General features: G+C 38.5%; 1 protein-coding gene across 1 annotated transcript in view; it reads right to left on the bottom strand.

The window, feature by feature from the left end:
- LOC124554755 (ras-like protein 2) overlaps nucleotides 1-19,500 on the bottom strand; it is an 88,870-nt gene that overhangs the window by 47,172 nt on the left and 22,198 nt on the right. Inside the window, exon 2 of the mRNA XM_047128407.1 lies at nucleotides 9,886-9,973. Coding sequence (XP_046984363.1) covers nucleotides 9,886-9,973 — 88 coding nt within the window. The remainder of the gene's footprint in view (nucleotides 1-9,885; nucleotides 9,974-19,500) is intronic.

The raw sequence follows: 19,500 nt of genomic DNA, 5'->3' as shown, positions 1-19,500 counted from the left end.
GTAAAAACTGGAAGCTGATTATTTTTTTGCAATGTGGGGGGTCACGCTTTTGTATGAATCAGTTGCACAACGATTGGGATTCATGGTATCCAGTTTTATGGCACTATACGATAAGCTCGTTGATACAAAAAAGGTGTATGAAGCTGAAGATAGCAAAATGAATTGCTGAAACTGGTTGTGTTCGAAATAAAATAAAATAACCTAAAGTATACAGCTGTTGGTAAAGTTTATTGAAAAATAAAAAGAAAAAAACTTGAATAATTGTTTGTTTGAGACTTTCTTCAACGTTTTTAGAAATTCTGATGGAATGTTATCTATCCCTTCTGCCTTATTTAATCTCAAGTCTTGTGAAGCTCTTATAAATTCTCTTCTTCTATATCATCAGTCAGTCCTCCTGACAATAATTTCTTTTTCGATTTCTTCACATTTTTTCCTGCAGGCATTTTGTCTTGGCTTCTCTGGACTTCCTATTTATTTCATTCCCGAGTCATTTATATTGCTGTAGTCCAGTCCTTCCCTAAGCATTTTTTATTTCCTTCTTTTGTCAATCAATACTGACATATTTCCTCAGTTACTCAAGGCTTCTTTGCAGTTACTTTCCTAGTTCCTATATATTTCCATCACCTGTGATCTACTCTTTTTAGATATGTCCACTCCTCTTCAACTGAACTTCTTAATGTGGTACTCCTTGTCACAGTACCCACATCTTTAGCAAAATTCAAATGTATCTCACCGTTCCTCAGTACTTTGGTACCCCACTCCCTTCCACACTGATTCTTCCATACAATTATCTTAAACTGGAATCTACTTTTCATCATTACTAAATACATATCTGCTCCTGGCTATGCCTTATAATCCTGTATCTGATTTCAGAATATACGTCTGATGTAATCCAACTGGAAACTTCCTGTATCTTGTAATAAATCTATCATTTCAGAACTTTCGCAAATCAACTGAAATGTTCAATTCTGTATAAATTTTGGCCACACTTCGGTTAATTTTCTTACATTAATTATATATTTCTTATCTGTTGATATTTCTGAACATTTCTGGACATCAAGAACATATATTTATGTCTAAATATTTTTATTATTTATATCAACATATTTCATAGTAACACTCTTGTACCATGAAAACTAATAGTTACAATTTGAAAAGTATAAAATCTGAAACTAAGTCTACAGTAGATACACATTACTGTATTTTTCAATGTTATCTTCAAACAAAATATATGTCTCCATCTAGAAGGCATCTGAAGCTCGGTTTGTAACATATATAATGACTTGTAAATTATAGATCGCAGCGATCAGTCTTCCTTTTTAAATTTTATTGTGCAGATCTAGATTTCAGCTAGAAGATAGCCATTCTCAATGCACTATTATTTTCATTCAGTGCATGTTATTCCCTGTTGGTCGGGCTTCATCCACAGTTCATTGAATACTACTCATTCAATGAACTGTGGATGAAGCCCAACCAACAGGGAATTACACACACTGAGCAAAAATAATAGTGCATTGAGAATGGCTAGCTTCTAGCTGAAATCTAGATCTGCACAATAAAATTTAAAAAGGATGACCGATTGCTGCAATCTACAATTTACAAGTCAATATAACAGTCACTGCGTGCAACATCTTACTGAATGGAAGATAACCTGACATATACAATGTATTTTGGTGCCAAATGCATCAAATAGTTTCTAAACCAAACTCCACACAGACCATGAAGGCCCAACGGCACCGAGCGGCTGCCGGTCAGCAAACTGCTCTCCCAGCCATATGTCAGTTTACAAGAGTGGAGCTGCTACTTTTCAATCAAGTAGCTTCTCAGTTTGCCTCACAAGGGCAGAGTGCACCCCGCTTGCCAACAGCACTAGGCAGACCGGATGATCACCTATACAAGTGCTAACCCAGCCCAACAGCACTTAACTTTGGTGTGTGATGGGAACCGGTGTTACCGCTGCACCAAGGCCATTGGCATCAAATAGCTTCAGGAAACTGTAGTCAAACTATAATGTGTTTGCTTGAGAAACTGTTTATGTAAATGGTGACAGAAGCGATGTTTCAAATAAATATGAATAAACTTGGATGGAAAACAGTAAATATAATGTTTCAGTTTTACTCATCACCAATAATCCTCGAAAAATCTTTTTATAGGTTACAACAATGTGAAGAAGCCCTGATGCAGAGATCACCATTGTAAGACAAGTAAAACTTTTCTTCAAATATGATGCTTATTCCCTTATAAACTACTTTATATACATGAATATGAAGATGGTATCCATTCTTTTGGGCATGTCTGAAAGAATAGATACCATTGGTGATCTTGCAGCTCTTGAAGAATGAAATTACAATGAAATCCACACCATTAGCTTATTACAGGCATTGACAAATATCAACGGGGACAGTTGCAAATGTGTGCCCAGACTGGGACTCAAACCTGGGATTTCCTCCTTACATGACAGATGCTCTATCCAACTGAGCCGTCGAGGACACAGAGGAGAGTGCGACTGCAGGGACTTATCTCTGGATGCTCTCCGTGAGAACCACATTTCCAACTCACTGTCCACACACTACATTTGTAGTGCCCCTGCCCATTATACTCATTACTCGCGGCAGTCAATCTACTGATTCCCATCCGAGTTTGAGCAATGTGAGTGCATCTGCACTGAAGACCATTGGCCAGTAAGTCTTATCTCTATGCAGATGGTATCTGTTCTTTTGGACATGTCCAAAACAACAGATATCTACACTCCTGGAAATGGAAAAAAGAACACACTGACACCGGTGTGTCAGACCCACCATACTTGCTCCGGACACTGCGAGAGGGCTGTACAAGCAATGATCACACGCACGGCACAGCGGACACACCAGGAACCGCGGTGTTGGCCGTCGAATGGCGCTAGCTGCGCAGCATTTGTGCACCGCCGCCGTCAGTGTCAGCCAGTTTGCCGTGGCATACGGAGCTCCATCGCAGTCTTTAACACTGGTAGCATGCCGCGACAGCGTGGACGTGAACCGTATGTGCAGTTGACGGACTTTGAGCGAGGGCGTATAGTGGGCATGCGGGAGGCCGGGTGGACGTACCGCTGAATTGCTCAACACGTGGGGCGTGAGGTCTCCACAGTACATCGATGTTGTCGCCATTGGTCGGCGGAAGGTGCACGTGCCCGTCGACCTGGGACCGGACCGCAGTGATGCACGGATGCACGCCAAGACCGTAGGATCCTACGCAGTGCCGTAGGGGACCGCACCGCCACTTCCCAGCAAATTAGGGACACTGTTGCTCCTGGGGTATCGGCGAGGACCATTCGCAACCGTCTCCATGAAGCTGGGCTACGGTCCCGCACACCGTTAGGCCGTCTTCCGCTCACGCCCCAACATCGTGCAGCCCGCCTCCAGTGGTGTCGCGACAGGCGTGAATGGAGGGACGAATGGAGACGTGTCGTCTTCAGCGATGAGAGTCGCTTCTGCCTTGGTGCCAATGATGGTCGTATGCGTGTTTGGCACCGTGCAGGTGAGCGCCACAATCAGGACTGCATCATGGTGTGGGGAGCGATCTCCTACACTGGCCGTACACCACTGGTGATCGTCGAGGGAACACTGAATAGTGCACGGTACATCCAAACCGTCATCGAACCCATCGTTCTACCATTCCTAGACCGGCAAGGGAACTTGCTGTTCCAACAGGACAATGCACGTCTACATGTATCCCGTGCCACCCAACGTGCTCTAGAAGGTGTAAGTCAACTACCCTGGCCAGCAAGATCTCCGGATCTGTCCCCCATTGAGCATGTTTGGGACTGGATGAAGCGTCGTCTCACGTGGTCTGCACGTCCAGCACGAACGCTGGTCCAACTGAGGCGCCAGGTGGAAATGGCATGGCAAGCTGTTCCACAGGACTACATCCAGCATCTCTACGATCGTCTCCATGGGAGAATAGCAGCCTGCATTGCTGCGAAAGGTGGATATACACTGTACTAGTGCCGACATTGTGCATGCTCTGTTGCCTGTGTCTATGTGCCTGTGGTTCTGTCGGTGTGATCATATGATGTATCTGACCCCAGGAATGTGTCAATAAAGTTTCCCCTTCCTGGGACAATGAATTCACGGTGTTCTTATTTCAATTTCCAGGAGTGTATATGAAGATGGTATCTTCAAGTAGATAAGGCTTACCTGCCAATGATCTTCTTCAGTGGGGTAACTCAAACCATATGTGTCAAATATTCAGAAAACCATCATTAGAAATACGTACAATGTAGGACGAAAAAAATCATGTTGGCCATTTCTTAAAAATCTAAGTATATGAAGTGTTCCCTCACTATACATCTATGATCTGATTATCTTTGTATATAGTAATCCTGATTTACTTGTAATAAATAATTTCCAACATGATTACAACACCAGAAATAAAAATAAATTTTATACTGCCCACCCACCATTTAAAACTTTATGCTCAAACACCACAGTATATGAGAATAAAAATTTATAATAAAGTGAAAGGAAGAGAACTGCTCAGTATAAATTTAGTATTACTGAAAAAATTCTTATATGAGAAACAAGTGTGCAGAAATGTTACTATTCAGTATAATAATTCATGAATGACACCTGAAAATTTGAGAGAGAGAGAGAGAGAGAGAGAGAGAGAGAGAGAGAGAGGGAGGAAGCAAATACTTAGGACTTTTTAAAACTTTGTTACTTTTTAACAAAACTTATTAGTTACATAGTAATTCCATATCCAGTGTAGTATATTATACACTGAAGTACTGAAGAAACTTGTATAGGCATGGGTATTCAAATACAGAGATATGTAAACAGGTAGAAAATGGTGCTGTGGTCAGAAACGCCTACATAAGACTACACAAGTGTCTGGCATAGTTGTTAGATCAGGTATTGCTGCTACAATGGCAGGTTATTAAGAGTTAAGTAAGTTTTGTCATGGTGTTATAGTTGGCACATGAGCGATGGGACACAGCATCTCCTAGGTAGCGATGAAGTGGCAATTTTCCCGCATCACCATTTCACAAGTGTACTGTGAATATCAGGAATCCAGTAAAACATCAAATCTCTGACATCACTGTGGCTGGAAAAGGATCCTACAAGAACGGGGCCAGCAACGACTGAAGAGAATCTATCAACGCGACAGAAGAGCAACATTTTTGGAAATTGCTGCGGATTTCAATGCTGTGCCATCAACAAGTGTCAGCATGCGAACCATTCATCGAGACATCACTGATATGGGCTTTCGGAGTCGAAGGCCTACTCGTGCACCCTTGATGATGGCACGACACAAAGCTTTACACCTCACCTGAGCCTTTCAACACTGACATTGGACTGATGGTCACTGGAAATATGTTGCCTGGTCAGATGAGGCTCATGTCAAATTGCATCACGCGGATGGACGTGTACAGGTATGGAGACAACCTCATGAGTCCATGGACCCTGCATATTGGCAGAGGACTGTTCCAGCTGGTGGAGGCTGTGCAATGGTGTGGGGCACGTGCAGTTGGAGTGATATGGGACCCCTGATACCTCTACATACGACTGACAGTTGACACGTATGTAACAATCCTGTCTGTTCACTTGCATCCATTCCTGTCCATTGTGCATTCCGATGGACTTGGGCAATTCCAGCAGGACAATGTGACACCCCACACATCCAGAATTGCTACATAGTGGCTCCAGGAACACTTTTCTGAGTTTAAACACTTCTGCTGGCCACCAAACTCCCCAGACATGAACATTATTGAGCACTTCTAGGATGCCTTGCAACATCCAGTTCAGAAGAGATCTCCACCCTCTTGTAGTCTTATGGATTTATGAAAAGACCTGCAAGACTCATGGTGTCAATTCCCTCCAGCAGTACTTCAGACATTAGTCGAGACCAAGCCACGTCATGTTGCAGCACTTCTGTATGCTCAAAGGAGCCCTACACGATATTAGGCAGGTGTACCAGTTTCTGTGGCTCTTCACTGTATTAATGATATTATAAGAAAAATTGTAAACCTATTTTGGTGTTTTGACTAGTCTCATGTACATTAAAAAAATTGCTTGAAATTGTATGTGATGAGACAATAAACTTCTATTCTAATATAACTGCATTAAAATAGCTGTAAAATCATTTGTTTATAATAATACAAAACCAAGGTTACTTCTCTTTCATAATATGCCAGTGTTCATAACAAAGTGTCATCATTTTGTCGTTTCAGCTGCAGTAAATATTGTTTAAGATGAAACAAGTAATAATACTGCCTACAGTAATGGTAATCAGAAATAAATATTTGTCATGAGAAAGCCTTTCGGACAGGATATTAACAAAACACGTATTTTTAAATTTGAGTAATATTCCCACATAGCAAACTGAACTGTAACAAAAGAACTATACTTGTTACATAATAAAAACTGGAGTTTTGTTAAGTAATATTGGTTTGCTGTTGTGGAGTGTAATTTAGTAGAGTTCTTTTTTGTAAAAGAGGACAAAGCAGGGATTTTTCAAGGTTAATGATTATATGATGAAGTGGTAATGAAATGATGAAATGTAATGGAATAACTGAAGTAATAATGAGAAATATAAGAGATAAAGTAGGGAGGATATAAAATGTAGACCGGCAATGGCAAGAAAAGCCTTTCTGAAGAAGAGAAATTTGTTAATATTGAGTACAGACCTTGCTTAAAGTATTTGGAAGGAGTGTAGCCATGTATAGAAGTGAGACATGGACGATAAACAGTTTAGACAAGAAGAGATGACAATGATTAGGCGAAAACGCAACCACGAGACCACGAGCTGTGGACGACAAGAAGAGAATAAAAGCTTCTGAAATGTGGTGCGACAGAAGACTGCTTAAGATTAGATGGGTAGATCACATAACTAATGAGGAAGTACTGAATATAATTGGGGAGAAGAGAAATTTGGGGTAAAACCTGACTAAAAGAAGGGTTCAGTTGGTATGACGTATTCGGAGGCATCAAGGGATCACCAATATCAAGGGATCACCAATTTAGTACAGGAGGGAAGCATGAGGAGTAAAAATCTTAGAGGGAGACCAAGAGAGGAATACAATAAGCAGATTCAGAGGGGTATAGGTTGCAGTAATTACTCTGAGATGAAGAGGCTTGCACAGGATAGAGTAGCACGGAGAGCTGCACCAAAGTAGTCTTTAGAGTGAAGACCATAACAACATAAGAATTATTGTGTGAAAGTGGCAAAGGGACCCTGTCTTTTTATTAGTCTGTTTTGTGAATGCACTCCTTAAGTTAACACGATTTATAAAGAAAGCATTTAATGAAAACTCAGGCATAAGCAAATAATAAAACCTGAAGGTAAACATTGTTTCATTGTGATAAAACATCTATGCAAGTTTAGGCAACATGCGAGTAGCACATGCAATTCATGGTACTTTAAAGATGAAACTGAATGAAATAATATTGTTCTGGCCGACTGTTAACCATACACTGCTGCAATTCTTTTATTTTCCATGATACTAAAATTTTGCTATTTATATTTTTGGTACTAATGGTTTTGAGTAATAATGCACTAAAAGAAATATGCTGTTAATTAACCAGTGTCAATAAATGAACTGAAAAGGTGGCATTCTGACAGAAAAAAAAACCCTAGTAAAATCGTAATTTCAGGGACTTTACTCAAAGTCTGGTAAACCCAGTAATTTTAATTTTATATCAAATAACGTCTATGTTTGAAGAACAGCTTCCACCCACTTTTAAATTCATTTACCCACAATTTTCCAAACACTCCTGAATATATTTGGAATCTGTATTTCATACATTACAAAATTTGAACAATTTTGTTCCAGGATAACAAAAAAGTGACATTTCTTTGCTAATATAGGGTATTTTATACATTTTTTACATATCTGAGGGTTGAAACTGAGGACACTGATAGAGATGCCTGGGATACGGATCCACAACAAAGTGTGTGTTAAATATTTTCAGGAAACTGTACGTTATATAAAAATGTTCAGCAACGATGTAAGATGAAGGAAACTATTACAAAGTGAATCATTTTGTTTAAAAAATTGTAATATGTGAATCTGCCTATCAAATTGTACAGTATTTCTATAGCTTTTATATGATCATGGTGACCAGAGGAGGTTATTATAGCATATGTGTTTGTTGGGGGGACGGAGTGGGATGGGGGTGATTAAAGATAGCAAGCTGCAACCTTCTATCTGCTCTTATCATACCTCTGCTAATAATCAACTTTTTGTTCTTTTCCCATTTTGCAATTTTTATACATTTTCTAAGTAACACATATTTGGTATGTGCTCAAATACTTCAAAACCTAACCAATTTTTTTCTCATTAATGTTGATGCTTCAGGACATTCTTTTCACTATACTGATTCCAATTACGCAATTAATTTTCTTGGAAAGTCTGTTAATTAAAGGATATGAACAGCTGAATTTTTTATTACAGTTTGACTTCACAATTTTTGTGAGAGATAGTGGCATAATTCATTGTAAATACTGGCATGCCAACACACTGATTACTTATCTCAATTTTTGTGAAACTAATTAACTTCCTAAACAATTAACATTGAAGTTCAAGAGTAACTACATTTTCCATTGCAGATTTTGCCTCTGTGCTTGTTAGATTTCAACATTTTCAATAATGCTATTGTTGGGCTAATTATTAAGCACAAATGACATACTTCACTGATCGATTAAGCCATTAATTAAGATTTTTGCATAATTTACTGTAATTTTTAATGTGGCATTTGTACTCATAATGATTTCATAAGCTTTTCCAACTTCCTAGACCACTGCGCTTTTAATAAATAAAATTATTGTTAATATTTATAGTCCAACCTGGGCAGCAAAATCTAATGTAGCCAGTATTCAAATTGTTGTTTAGTTTGTAAAACCAAAATATGTTTAGACACCAATCTTTATAAGGTCAAACACCATCCTAAAACAGTCAGTCCTGGTCAAGCAAGTACACGAGCAACACCTATATTGAATGAGTCTGAAATCTGCTACCACTGGCACAACACCTATGCCAGATTTTGAGAAACCACAACTAGTCTGAGTAGCGTTTAAAGTTGATTCCTCTACAATGTTGATAATTTATTGTATTGATTCATGTAACTATTCAGTATTTGCAAAGTTCATGTTTAACATTTCTATGAAAACTAGCATGCAATGTATATGTGAATAGCATGTGGGTGAATTATGTGATTGTGCTGAGTTTTTTGAACTGACAATTGTGTTTTACTTTGCACTGGTAGTGAGTTATGTACTTGATGTTCAATCATCATGGTGACTGTCTCAAAACTTCAATGTGTGCACTGTTTATACAATTTACAAGCATTGTAACTTCGGACAGTGATTGTATCTGCCACTGCGGTACTGTGTAATAGGAGAGAACGGGTGTCTACCAGCACAGAAATATCACATGTGCAACCAGATCTAATCATTACAGTGTTCTTTGGTTGTAGCAAATGTGGAAAAAGCTATGTGATTTGGAAATCTGTATAGTGCATATCATTTACTCAATTCCTAGATATTAGTTTACAGCTATTCTACAAGACTTTGATCATCAAGACTCCAAGGGCTCAATAGGTAATACAGGCAGACCCCATTGCATGCTCCTGGTAAAGAACATTGGGCACCAAGCAGTCTTTAGTAATAGAGAAATTACTACACCTACACAAAACTTTGAGGAGCTACATTAACTTAAAAAGCACTTTATGATGCATGTTATCAAATACCACATCTACATACAATAGTTAAATTTGCATCTAATACTACGATTAATGTGCTAGCTCAGTGAAAGGTAAACATTACGTTTGAAACAGTGTTTTCTTACCTGATCTACACCCATATCTTGTCACGAAAGAAGGAAAATGAAAACACATAAACAAATATACTTACTGTCAAGTTTCGCTGGTTGGTCATCAATAACACACTGTTTTGTGTACGAGTCTTCAATTGTTGGGTCATAATCTGTGACAAAGTAACTCTGTAAAGAAAGTGAAAATGTGTGTCAATAATGCAGAGCCTCTAAAGTGCCAATTCATTATGTCAGAGAAACATACAATAATGATACAATTTAATTTTATACATTCTGTTTCTTTAACCAATACCTTATGACACAGATATTATCATTAACAATATTCTGATTTAGTGCTAGAAGGTTTAATTGGTTTGTCTAAAATGGGCAGCCAAGAACTTGGCTCACGAGCTGTGTCCTGGCACAAGTGTCATAGTGCTTAGTCCTGCTGCACATTTCCCCACTGCCACGGCACATTGTCTGAGTGTGAGGAAGGGAAAACTGCGAACATGCTGCATTTAAATGCCAACGAAAATGTATTGCATATGAATGGGTTTTATATTTCACATTTACGAACAACATAGATCACAAAAAATTAAATAATAATGAGAACATGTTTTATTCTTGGTGCACTGAAGACAATTTTTTTATCTGGTAGAAACTGTCAGCATACAGACACAAACAATTTCATTTTTGCACTCAGGTTGCCACGTAATCGTGACTGACCTAGTTTCGTAAAGGGAAAAAAAAAACTTTTCACACACATACATGTTGATCAAAATATTCTAGATCTTTTGTGCCCTCGTTATGGAGAGTTGGTAACTCTACCTGAGAAAAACAATGTAGGCATCCTGGACAGTTTTAATGTAAACGGATTTGTCTTTAAAATGGAAATTACACTGTAGATCAATCAGTCACATCCGCCCATAGACAGGGGCACTTTCAAATGAACTGCCAAACGAACTCTAAAACAGATGTAAGACTGGCAGTGTCTTGAAAATGTTTAGAAATCTATCCTCGTAATTCTTTCAACGTCACAAAAAATTCTTCAAAACTCGCATTTTCTATAACACTAATGAGCTTAGCAAACTGGACTGTGTGTCAGAATTTGTCCCTTCTAAACTGTGATTTTCTTTTTGAATGTATCCCCATCAAACCAGAAATAAGTTGTTTCTCACATTCCAATGTCCTACTGTGGCCAGAGAACAGTCAAGTCCACTTAAAATGCGAAGCCTGCAGCCCATTCCGGACGCTCTAAGTTTCATTCCGCAGTCCTTTTTCCTTAATAAATTCAACAGCAGCTTGTCAGTCAAATAAACAAATAAATAAATATGTTCTAGGCATGCCCATCGACTTAACATATGTATTTTGACATAATATATAATCTGCATACTCTACGTTCAATTCCATCAAAAACTTTGCAACTGACTGTGGATTAATGTATGCAACTTCAGATATTTTACTATTTGTACTACCAATCTCTTTACCGGCTCCACACCTGCAAATTTAGCATGAAGTGCTTCATGATGTAAAGAACCATAAACCCTGTCTGTTGATTTTTGTAATTTTTTGCTCTTGCATCATCAACTATATCTTTAAATTCTTTCCGTGTGGTATTGTAATGATGTTTCATGGCAAATTTGCAGTACCCACTGAATACATGACTGCATAATAGATACAGAGAATTCTCATCCTTCTCTTCTGCCTTTCTCATTTAGTTTTAAAGGCTGGTGGTGATATATCACAAGCCTGCATTTTTTTATGCTAACAGCCACTGGACCTGTGGACATCCTTCATATCACAAACAATGAATGAAGAGTAAACTGTGCTGACACCATGAGTCTGCTGAACTACAGATAATTGTGCCATCGTGCCATCCAAAAAAATGCCACACCGCCATACTAAATCAAATGTCTTACCATACCAGGTCCCTCAATGAAGCACCAAGCAAAGCCAAGGGAGGCAGAGTCGCGGCCTGCACAACCAGCTCATATGTGGTTTGTCATGCTGTGACTAAAACAATGTAAAAGAGGTTATTTCTAGCCCTTTTTTAATTAGCTGTCTGCTAAGACTGAAAAACACATAAAAGAATCAATTTCAATGATGATCGGCAAGCTATCATCTCACATATTAGAAAAGCCAAAATGGGTGAGGAACCAGACAGGTTTTTAACTAATGTTGAGGCAATTAGAGGTGGCAGGTACTATGTTGAATGAAAAGTTAATATAGTTACCTCTCCTTACATTCTCCTCTCCGAATGACATATACTGACTGGAGAGAATTACTGACAGCTCATATCAAGTATGGGTACAAAGTACTGCATGTTAGGATGTTGATGTGAAATTTATTTGCCAAATGAATGACAGCAAACAGCTAATGAAACGTGTAAGTCCTCGCTGATTCTTGCTGAGTGGAGAGCAGACTTTGCACGTTTGTTCTAGCCATAGCAACATTGTCAACAAATAAAATTGATCTCATGCATTATAATTCCTTCAGAATGCAGGAATATTATAGGTTCCATTGATTTTTGGAGTAAGGATATGAGCTTGAAGGAAATGCATGCAGAAGTTAAGAAATTAGGGGCACAAGACAGAATTTAAAAAAGTTGTTTAAACATTACTTAAAAACTTAGTCCAGCAAATTTTTTGCATTATCTTTGACCTTCTACTGTACAAATTAAACAGTTTCAATCATTGTTGTAAAATGACTGTCATTTTCATTATCTTTCACATACTATGAGAGTACGTAGTTCTACCAACTGCTTACTATATTTACTATGTTTAATTGATCAGCTGTAGATTCTTTGTGAGACACTGTATATTGTATTAACCAAACAAAACACTTTTGTAATTTTGTTTTGCAAACACTAAAATTATATTTCGGTATGTAAGTGTGTTTCTTAGTATGTAATTGATCCCACAGATGAGAAACAAGCAGAAATAGCACGTCAACTTTTTATCTTGGCTTAAACTGTAAAAGTTAACTCTGTTGAAAATTTTGACAAAATTATATACCGATTTACAGAATTCATTAGGACAACTTTTACAATGACTAAACATACACTGCCATTGAGCTATGTAGAGGAATTGAATTTTCTGTTATGTGAATGAAGGCACCAACGTGGTGGTTCTATGTAGGGGTTACAGTATTTTCTAAAAGGGATGAATATGATATGGATCAGTAGGCATTGAATGTTTGACAGGTGTCGTAGTTCGATCAGTTTTAGTATGAAATAACTTGTTTCTAACTATCAGTAAGTGTTATTGTGCACGCATTTGCATTATATATAAGTGCCAGTGTCGTTCTTATATATTGCTCTGTGTAAAACTAAAGTATGGCATCAATTAAATGTAAACATGATGATGTCTAGGGGAAAAACAAAGTGCTTGAATATGTAGATAATGGCAAGCCCCTTCAAAACATTGCAAGTGAGGTGGGGGTTGACATAACAATTGTTAAAGACTGGAGAAAAAATAGAAAAACTTGAGTAAAAAATGATGACTGATGATGTGAAAAGACTGAAAATGTGCAGGACTTCGAACAAGTCTAAAAGTGAAATTAGGCATTGATTTTATGTAAAAAATTAGATGGGAACAATAAAAACAGTTTACAGCGAGTGAAGGCTGATGACATTGGTAGAAAAAAAAAAAACTACACGGCACTCAAAATGCAACTACTTTTGGCAAGAAGCCATCTGCTGATGAAATAGCTATAAATGAATTTGTTCAGGAATTTGAACACTTCGTTAAAGAACTTAAGCCGATCCATGATCAAGTGCATAACATTGGCAAATGTGGTTTAAACTACAAAATACTCCCCACAAGAAATCTTGCTGCACAAAATTAATCTGTAACAGGTACAAAACTTACGAAAGATAGAATACATATTGCTCTCTGTAGCAATGCTATTGGCAGTCACAGGATGCCACTATTTGTGTTCGGAGAGGCAAAAGAACCAAGGGCATTCAAAACCTTAATATGACAACACTGCCTGTATATTATTGTAACAAAAAGTCAACATGGATTAAACTCAGCCGCTTTAAGGAACTGTTTTATGAAGAACATTTGTTACTATGTGGTTTCTCATGTTTTAAATGGTCAAGTGCAAATCAGTTACGTGTCACTGCAATACTGTAATAAGGTATGTACTGTTGGTAAACTTTCACTCACAGGAACAATATCTTACTGTATGATACACATGTATTTTACAGAACAGGTACTACTTTACATTACACTTTTGTGTACGATTTTTTAGCATGTCAACATTTTCTTTTTGTTTTGTTAGTGTTTTAATGTGGAACAATATGTCAGACAGTATTCCCAGTTGAAAATTAAGGTTTTACTGTAATGCATTTGATCCCATGGGGGACAGATTAGCGAGGTTCTGCTGTACGTTTAAGTGTGGAAGCATGAGTGTGGGTCATGGTTAGATACTCCATATGACAGAGTGATAAGTAGGCATTCCCTAATGTAGATTATGCAAGAAAAGATTAAGGCTAAAAGGGTGGAACATAGCCTTGGCAATAGGAGAGGAACCGAAAAGTAATAATTTAGAAGTGAATCATGAGTCTGACAGGGAAATCGGACCAAGAGAGCAAACAATAATGTTAAGAGTAGTTGACAAAATAATGTAAGATTATGAATGGGAAATGCTTATCCTGAAACAGGAAATAGTACATGGGGTGTACGTACCAAAATCTTTAGTAAGAGTTCGAAAAAGCAAGTACAGAACAAGTTCAATGAATACGTCAGAGGACAAAGTTCAGTTGAAGAACATTAGGTTACTAACAAAAGAATTGGAGTGACTAGTAAAAGTACATGAAGCAAAAGGCAGCAAGGAAGCCATGGCAAAGACAGACGGTTGTGGTAGTGCTTTATGGAAGTAAGTAAGAGTTGGCCACTTAAATCCACAAGGAAAGAGTGCACTAGTGGAGATTTTCACTAAGTATGGAGATATATTCCATCTACTAGGTGACAAATTGTCATTTACATCTGCAGTATACCATCAAATTCTGATTGCACTGGAAAATACAGTGAAGGTAGAGTGTGCCAGACCATGCTGAATTTCAGAGATATAGAATGAAGATTTAGAAGATCAAATTGAGCAAATGCTGAAAGATGACATAATTGCTGAACGCCAGGGTGCCTGGAGTGCATCATTACTGTCACTTCTGAAGAAGATAGATGCCGGTGACAAACAGAAGTGGAGAGTTTTAGTGGACTACAGGCAATTAAACGACATTACTGTAGTCAATGCATTTCTGCTACCAAATATCTGCAATATCTTTGACTACCGAGGGCAAGCAAAGTACTTCTCAATGCTTGACCTAGCTGGCAGACACCATCAAATATTGATGAATAGGAAGGATAGAGAAAAACTACATTCAGTTTGTATCATTAGCATTATAAGAGAATGTCCATGGGACTGAAAGGAGCCCCAGGATGTTTTCAGTAACTGATTAACAAAGTTTTGGGACGCCTGCATGGAGTAAAATATTTTGTCTATCTGGATGATATAGTGTGCTATAGAAGAAACCTGCTGCAGCATAACAAGAAGCTCCATGAAATCTATGATTGGTTATGAGAGCATAATTTAAAGCTACAACTGGACAAATGTGAATTCCTAAGGAAAGAAGTGATGATATTAGGTCATTGTATTACAGACAATGGATTTCATCCCCCCCCTCCCCCCCTCATCCTCCTCCTCCCCCAATAGGATGACTACCATGCTGCATTTTGGGGTTTTTGGTGTACTGCCTTATTAAAGGCAGTGATGCAAATATGAAAGGCATGAAGGTGGAGCATATACCACATTAGGTGACCTTCCCTGCACGATGCGGATTACTGGAGAATTTTGAAAACTGGCGGCAGGTCAAACCCACTAATGGGGACCATGTATTTATTCAATGCAAAATGGTAGAAAATGCCAGAAGTGGAAACTCAAGTCCCAACTCAAAAACCAGGTCCAAGCAGGGTCTGCACCAAGGAAACCACCTAATGGAGAGGCAGAGGGGAAAAGGGTCAGTGGCAGTGTAAGCTTGCAGCACAGAAAGGAAGTAATGCTGCAAAGGCTGGGGCCAAGTACATACAGAAGAGTTGTGAGCCCTCTGGGGGGACAGGACAAGATGACAGAGAATTTGAAAACCATCTAAGTTGGATGCTGTACAGAGGTTAGCAGGCCAATCACAGATGGGTGTAAATGCACTGTAAATGAATTGTAGGGAGGGAGACCATAACTGCAGGAAAACAAAAGAGAAGAAGAGAAAGTACGAAATGAAAGGCAAAGAAAAGAAGTAACAAAAGAAGAGAGAACAACAACATCTGAACAAATATTAAACTGGGGCCAGGAAGGTGGCAAGAACCAAGCACATGTTCTAGAACAAATCCCCAGCTGTCAAGTTCTGAGGAACTGACACCAGGAGGGGAAACTGTCACAGGCACTAGGGCCGTAACTACTGTGTTGCAGAGTGTGACCTAGAATGGGGCTGAGTGTGTTGCATGTAAGACACCTATATTCATCTATTCAGCCTTATTGACAATTTGGTGGTTGTCATGCCAATGCAAAATGATGTGGAAAAGGTCTATTCAGTAATGGGGCTGTTGCAGGCAGGGGTAAAATACTGCATATGACAGTTGTTATAATGGGGTAGTAACGGGGAAAGAACCATAATCTAGGATGTTTCACACAGTTTTTTTTTTTTTTAAGCAGAGGAATAATGGAGGACTTTTCCAAGTGGTGTGGGGAGAGTATCTGGCAGGGTGCACATCAGTTCATGGTATGTTTTTAGAAAAATCACAGTCTTCTTGAAGAAGGTGATGAATACATTCATACCAGGATTACATATATGTAGGTGCACTCTTTATTTGTTTTAGAGAAGAATTAGAAGCATCAAAATTGGATAAAGTTTTTATTTATTTGTTGATTAGGCAGTTGGGATAATTGCAGTCAGGCAAGGAGGTGCAACTGGCAGTGTATTCTCCAGGAAGCCCGCATCCCAGCAGACATGTTTACCTTGTATGCTGCAGCTATATGGTGCAGAATATTTCACATAGAAAGAATTACTACTGTTATGATGGACACACTGTTATTTGTTAGTTGGTATGATGTGGAGATGGTCTTCAGTGAATCTGTGATCAACGTGAAGGAAAGTGACATGAAATTTAGCCAAGATCCTTGTGAAACATCATTGTGAAATGAGTCTACACTGCACTTGCATACATCTAGTTTTGTTACAATGAGTGATGGTGTGTAACTAAGCTAGTAATATTTATAAATATCTGGTTATATAGTGCTGTAGATATGTATGTTTGTAAGCATACATGTATGTACTGCCAGTATTTTTCTATTACTCTGCCATGTGTTGAAACTTAGTTAAAAAAATGCATTTATACTATTAGTATGGATGTATCAAAATTACACATGCTGAACATCCACGGTTTTCACCCATCCAGACCAAACAAAATTGCCATCCCAGGGATGAAATGTCCTGGTTACCATGGCCACAACCCGGATGTATTAGTTTCATCTTACACAGATCATAATGACGTGGAGGAGTCATTTTATAATCAGATCACAAACTTTTTGTAAATATGGCTACATCCTCACCATTTACAAGTGATACTTTATTCCTTTGAAAGGTTAAATAAGTGTGCCACAAGGGGCAGAACATGTATATGCGGTTTGTTGGTACAGAGGTAGGTGCCATCAATGGTAATTACAGCACAGATCACAACAGAAAGGATTAAACATTGAAGTCAGCAGTCACTTTTTTCCCCTTTAGTAACAGAATAGGATGGACTGCCTAGTTGATATTTGTAACATCATCTGAGGCGAAGAGAAAGGTATCTCCCTCCTGAGATCTAGTGATCAGCCCTGTAGTGACACGTCAACCTCCACATCTGTCCAGCAGTTCACCATTCACTGTAGAATAGTGCCTGAATGAGTCAGAAAAGGAGAAAAAGAAAATGACACAATGGTATTAAGTTTTAAATGAATGGATGTAAACCACTCTCTCGAGAAAATGTAAAACCAGATTCTCTGCTTGGAAGTTGCTGCCCTAACTGTAGAGACAAGGAGTTGTCAAGCTTCTGTGTCCCCTGCAAAGCAGCAAAGTAGGGGCACCCAACTAATTACTGACCACCGCAATAGGGGCATCACGACAACAATGGGGTGGGTAATTGTCAGTCACCTGGATAAGGTGGCTATGTAGCCACTAAAGAATAGTAGATTGCCTTTGAACAGGACAAAGGGAAGATCTTCAAGTAGTCATGGACTTCAGTGACCACAGTGAAACTATCCTTTTTACAAACATTCAAAAGTTGAAGATGTAATGCTAATGCAAGTCAGATCCTGGTATCCTCACCTCCAAGGTTTCCATCTTTTCATTTGCTACCTTGCAGAGTTAATGTAATTTACAATCAGCACAAGAAACGTATAACGGTTAAAAAAATTTTAAACAATGCCAAAAACCCAACTATATTTACTTATAAAATTTTTATTAAAATACAAAATGTTACACAGTTACAGCCATAATATTTGTTGAATGCAACTATTTAGTCACAAGAATTTATTTTACTGGTATTGCGTTTTAACTTTTCTGTAAAATGAAAACTCTCACGCCCGGAATTATCACAATCAATAAAATACTCTGGGCTATCATGCCAGGGTCAAAGGGATTTCACTTTAAAACCCGACTTTTCGTCCCCATCTGCAGAGAACACTTTCAAGGAGGATCATAGCTTTGTTGAACATCTAGTTCACACCCTCGCTCGCTACTGACAATAGCAAAATTCCCCTTCTGCGCAGTGGTGACACATCACATTTTGAATATGTGAGTGCAATTGGGCATTGTTGACTGCCGTCGGCCGCTGTTACTACCATCCCATGGTGGAAGAACATCGCACATCTTCTTCAGCACTGGAATCCAAATTTCATTCAATTTCACGCCCTCCTTCTTTCTACTAAGATTCCTGGGGTGTCTTAAAATCTCTATGGGCTCTCCGTATAGCTTTTCATGGTATCCACTTGCGGCTGCCAGTACGTGAGTCCTATCAAAATGAATGTGGTGGTCCCCTGGCAGTAAAGCATGTCCTGCAAACAGCTGATCTGTTGATCTCCCCTCTCCTGCAATTGCCCTTGAGCTTTTCAAGTTGTTTTTTGACAGTTCTTTTTGTAGTACCCACGTGCTCCTTCCCACAACTTTTCTTGCAATACAAGAAACACAGTTAAATAACATTTACACTTCAAAAAATTTTTTATGTAGAATCGTAATGACTGTAAAGTACAATTTAGCTTAAATATAGAAATTTCTAAATCTTCACTAATTTCTTGGCTCTGCTCTCTCCTAAATTATTTCTCAGTTTTGACCGAACAAGCTGTACATGGAAAAGATTCTCTCAATGGAGGCAGTGCTGGTAGGGTAAGAAATGAGGCACTAAAAAGTAGTTATGAGAGTGGTTACTGTTTAGAATAAATTAATCATAGGAATTTAAAATGAACTATTTAATCATCAATATGAAAAAAATCCCAAAAACCCAATTTTGCCCACTGAGCTGGTTTTTCTTAAGAGCATGGGTTTTTCTCAACTCTCCCAGATGGTCTCCAAGATAGTTTCCCAATCAGTCTATGTGGCTTGGGATCCGGAGGACCACAACTTAGCTCCCAGTACTGTGAAGGCAAGAAACAGATCATGCATAATCAAATCAATGGATTCCAAT

The sequence above is a fragment of the Schistocerca americana genome, chromosome X, assembly GCF_021461395.2.
Source record: "Schistocerca americana isolate TAMUIC-IGC-003095 chromosome X, iqSchAmer2.1, whole genome shotgun sequence".
NCBI lineage: Eukaryota > Metazoa > Arthropoda > Insecta > Orthoptera > Acrididae > Schistocerca > Schistocerca americana.
Note: the sequence above shows the minus strand (reverse complement) of the source record. Positions and strands in the feature narration are given on the sequence as shown.